This window comes from Pholis gunnellus (genome assembly GCF_910591455.1).
Source record: "Pholis gunnellus genome assembly, chromosome: 18".
In the NCBI taxonomy this organism is placed as follows: Eukaryota; Metazoa; Chordata; class Actinopteri; order Perciformes; family Pholidae; genus Pholis; species Pholis gunnellus.
This window is the reverse complement of record NC_136545.1, coordinates 20,673,494-20,676,786: the sequence shown is the minus strand read 5'-3', so window position 1 is coordinate 20,676,786 and position 3,293 is coordinate 20,673,494. Positions and strand designations below refer to the sequence as shown.

General features: G+C 50.7%; 1 protein-coding gene across 3 annotated transcripts in view; it reads left to right on the top strand.

Moving 5' to 3' along the window:
- Positions 1-2,931, top strand: part of myo18b (myosin XVIIIB) — a 36,049-nt gene extending 33,118 nt beyond the window's left edge. For all 3 annotated transcript variants that reach the window (XM_079179545.1, XM_079179544.1, XM_079179546.1), the window contains 3 exons: positions 598-765; positions 856-1,790; positions 2,773-2,931. In XM_079179545.1, the coding sequence (XP_079035671.1) occupies positions 598-765; positions 856-1,768 (1,081 nt within the window). In that variant the 3' untranslated portion in view covers positions 1,769-1,790; positions 2,773-2,931. The remainder of the gene's footprint in view (positions 1-597; positions 766-855; positions 1,791-2,772) is intronic.
- The last annotated feature ends 362 nt before the right edge of the window (positions 2,932-3,293 follow it).

The window sequence follows — 3,293 nt, the reverse complement described above, 5'->3', positions numbered from 1 at the left end:
AAGTCGCTGTTTTATGGACTTTATTTAGCATATTCTGTGTGTTCTCTTCGGCCCAGATGTCAAGCAAGCTGTCGTCTACCTGTGTCCATCTCGACAAATGTCCCCGATGCAGGCGGCATCACTTCAACACAATGTGGTCGGATTATATTCTCACTGCGATCAAACCACACCAGGGTTCTCCTGGTTCTTTTGGTTCCACATCAGATCACCGTGTTCACAACTGCCTCAAGCGAAACCGCACCAGAGACTAAATGTTGGCTCGTGAAAGAGCTCAAAGTGAATCCATCTTCCAGATATTCAGCTTATTTTGAGACAGGTCTATATGTGTGAAACTCTATAACCGCAGCTTTTAAACTGCTCATCTTCGGTTGGAAAATCATGCAAAAAAGAAAAGACAAATTGAATGCGTGGAACTACGTCCTTGATGATTATAATATCTGAAATAAGAAATCCTCCTGTGACTTGCAGTGGATTCATCGACTGTGTGTTGAGCTGCAGCCTGTAATGTGTTTGCATGCTCATGATGCAGCTAATGCAGCTAGAGAATGAAGGGGGGGGGGCTCCATACCTGTGATAAAGTGTGACGTCTCTCTGCAGTGACTCGGTGTCCAGTGCCGGCTCCGTCGGGACGGAGGACGTGGGAGAGGGGATCCGTCATTGGTTGGGAGTTCCCAGAGGAGGGTCCCGCGGCGGTGGCGGCAGTACCATCAGCAGCCAGGGGGGGCGCCAGTCTGTCGCTGACACCTCGAGCACCTACAGCTTCCGGTGAGCCCGGAACACGTTCCGGTTATTAGAACAGAAAGTGAACCGGCAGCTATTTTGATAACTGATTGAAACTCATTTCTTCTTCTACAGTTCTTGTGTGGATGACGAGGGCTCTGAGGCCGGAGGTCCGGGTCCCAGAGGTCCCAGTCGGGCCCCGTCCTCCTCGGCTCTGTCCGAGCTGCTGGACGGACTCCGTAAACGCCGAGCCGGCGGCGAGGCGGGCGACGGCGCCGGTAGCGCCGTCTCCCTGCCGGTTTACCAAAACACCGCGGCCTCGACTCTCAGACGGAGGGCCTCGGCCCTCTCCCTCGGCCCCGGCGGTGACCCCCAGGAGCCCCGGCCGGGCTCCGGCATCCTCAAACCGCCGTCCCCGCTCCTGGCTCGCGCCGCCAGCGCTCGCTCCGTCGGCGACGCTCATCTGACGTCCGGAGCCAAACTCTCTCGCTTCAACTCGAGCGACTGCCTCTCCTCGGTTCCCTCGCTGCCTCGCCTCTCCTCCTTGGCGTCCGCCGGGTCCTCCTCCATCCCGGAGGAGGACCCGGACGAACGCCTGCGCTCCAGGACGACCCCGACGCAGCGTTCCCCGCAGGCGCTCAGGCGGTGCATGCTGGGAAGTCTCGCCGCAGAGGAGGGAGGCGAAGGCCTGCTGGGTTCTGAACCCATGGTGTTCCAAAACCGCCACCTGATCGAGGACCGCGACGACGCCGGCTCCGACATCCTGCCCGCCATCCGGAGAGCTCAGTCCGCCAGCAGCCTGGCCGGCTCGGTGAGAGGCCGGAGGGCGCTGAGCGTCCACTTCGGGGAGCTGCCTCCTTCGACCCGCAGCAGGAGGAGCTCCGAGACCGAGTCGTCCAGCTCGGGCGGTTCCGGAGGAAGTTCCCAGGGAGGCGGGTCCAGACGCAGGTTTGACGGGCCGCAGGGAGAAAGACTGGAGGCCGAGGGCAGCGAGGGGGGAGACGTGGCTTCGGTCATGAAGAGATACCTGAAGAAGGAGACCGACTGAAGCAGAGGAGGTGAGCTCTCAGGTGAGTCAAGGTGCTGAGAACCATCTGGGGTTCTTCTGTTTGTCCCCATTGGGGAATCCACATTTTAGTTACTGGTGAAACGTTTTTATAAAGGTTACACCTGGAAGCCTTTCGGATTGGTTCTACCTAAAGGGTTACAACTTGAACCGTCTGTGAAAAGGTTCCACTCAAAACCCCCAATGAGAGGGTCTACAGAGAACCCTTCTACGGTGCAATGGCTCCATCCTCGGATGTCCCGTCCACAACCTTTCCACCTTCTAAGGGTGATAGCAAGAACCCACCCAGAGGGTTCTACCAGGAAGCTTTCATATCCTCCAAGGGTTTCATCTAGAACTCAGCCAAGGTTCCTCAATCATGGTCCGCTCTTTCTTTCTTCATAAAAAGGGTTCTTAATGGAACCCATAGTTTTACAACCCTTGAAAAACCCTTTCTTCAGAATAGGGTTCATTGGATGAAAAGGGTTCTTCGCGGAACCTTTAGTCTTACAAAGAACCATTATAAACCCTTTCTTTAAAAAGAGTTCCTTTGCTGAAACAGCTGTTGGATGGATTAATGGAACGTTGTACAGATGTTCATGGTCCCCAGAGGATGAAGCCTGAGAGCTTCGGTGATCCTCTGACTCCTCTGTAGCGCCACCGTGAGGCTGACATTTGCAGTTTGTTGGATTCATGTTCCCTTCAGGATGTTTGTTCGTGTTCAGTGCTTATTAGCAAACTGAAACCACAGAGAAAATGCGACAAGAAACCGTCATTAATTATATTTCATGGTTATGAAGGTTGTAAAACTTCAGTTCCTCCCAAATGAGAACTTGTATTCTTTAGTCTGAGTCTATTTTTAGTCCCGGTTCACCTCTCAGCAGTGATCCTGAGGTGTTGAAACCTGAACAGTATGTCTGGCTGCATGTGCACCTCATCATCACCCTCCCTCTGTTTTTCCCAGCATCCTCTCTGTTCTGACCACCTTGTTTTGTGTCTTCCATCAGTTTGTCCTCGTCCCGCTGTGAGCGTCACAGACCGAAGAGGCAAAGAAACGCGTCTCAAGTCAACAAAGGATCTTTTTATTTTGAAAGCCTGGAAATACGTTTGCACTCAATCATCTGTATTTTCACATAAGCTCTGTTTGTATATGAATAAACAAATTTAACTAACTTTTTGGCTTTGTGAATTTATTCAACGCATCCTCTGATGACGTCTTATCAAAAGTTACTCATTCATTTTTGTGGGTTTTTAAAAAAATTCCAGTAAAACCATTTCTGTCTTTTCAAAATAAAGGTTTAGAAAAAGATGGTGAAATACTTAATTAGTGAATAAGATTATTATTATGTTTAGTAGGTTTTGCCAATAATACTTCTGTACTTTTGAATGCAGGACTTTTACTTGTAATGGAGTATTTATACACGGTTGTATTAGTACTTTGAATAAGTAAATAATCTGAGTACTTCTTACTGAATGTGGAGAAGTACTTTATCAAAGTATTTAAGTGGCGAATAGTCCCAAAGTACAT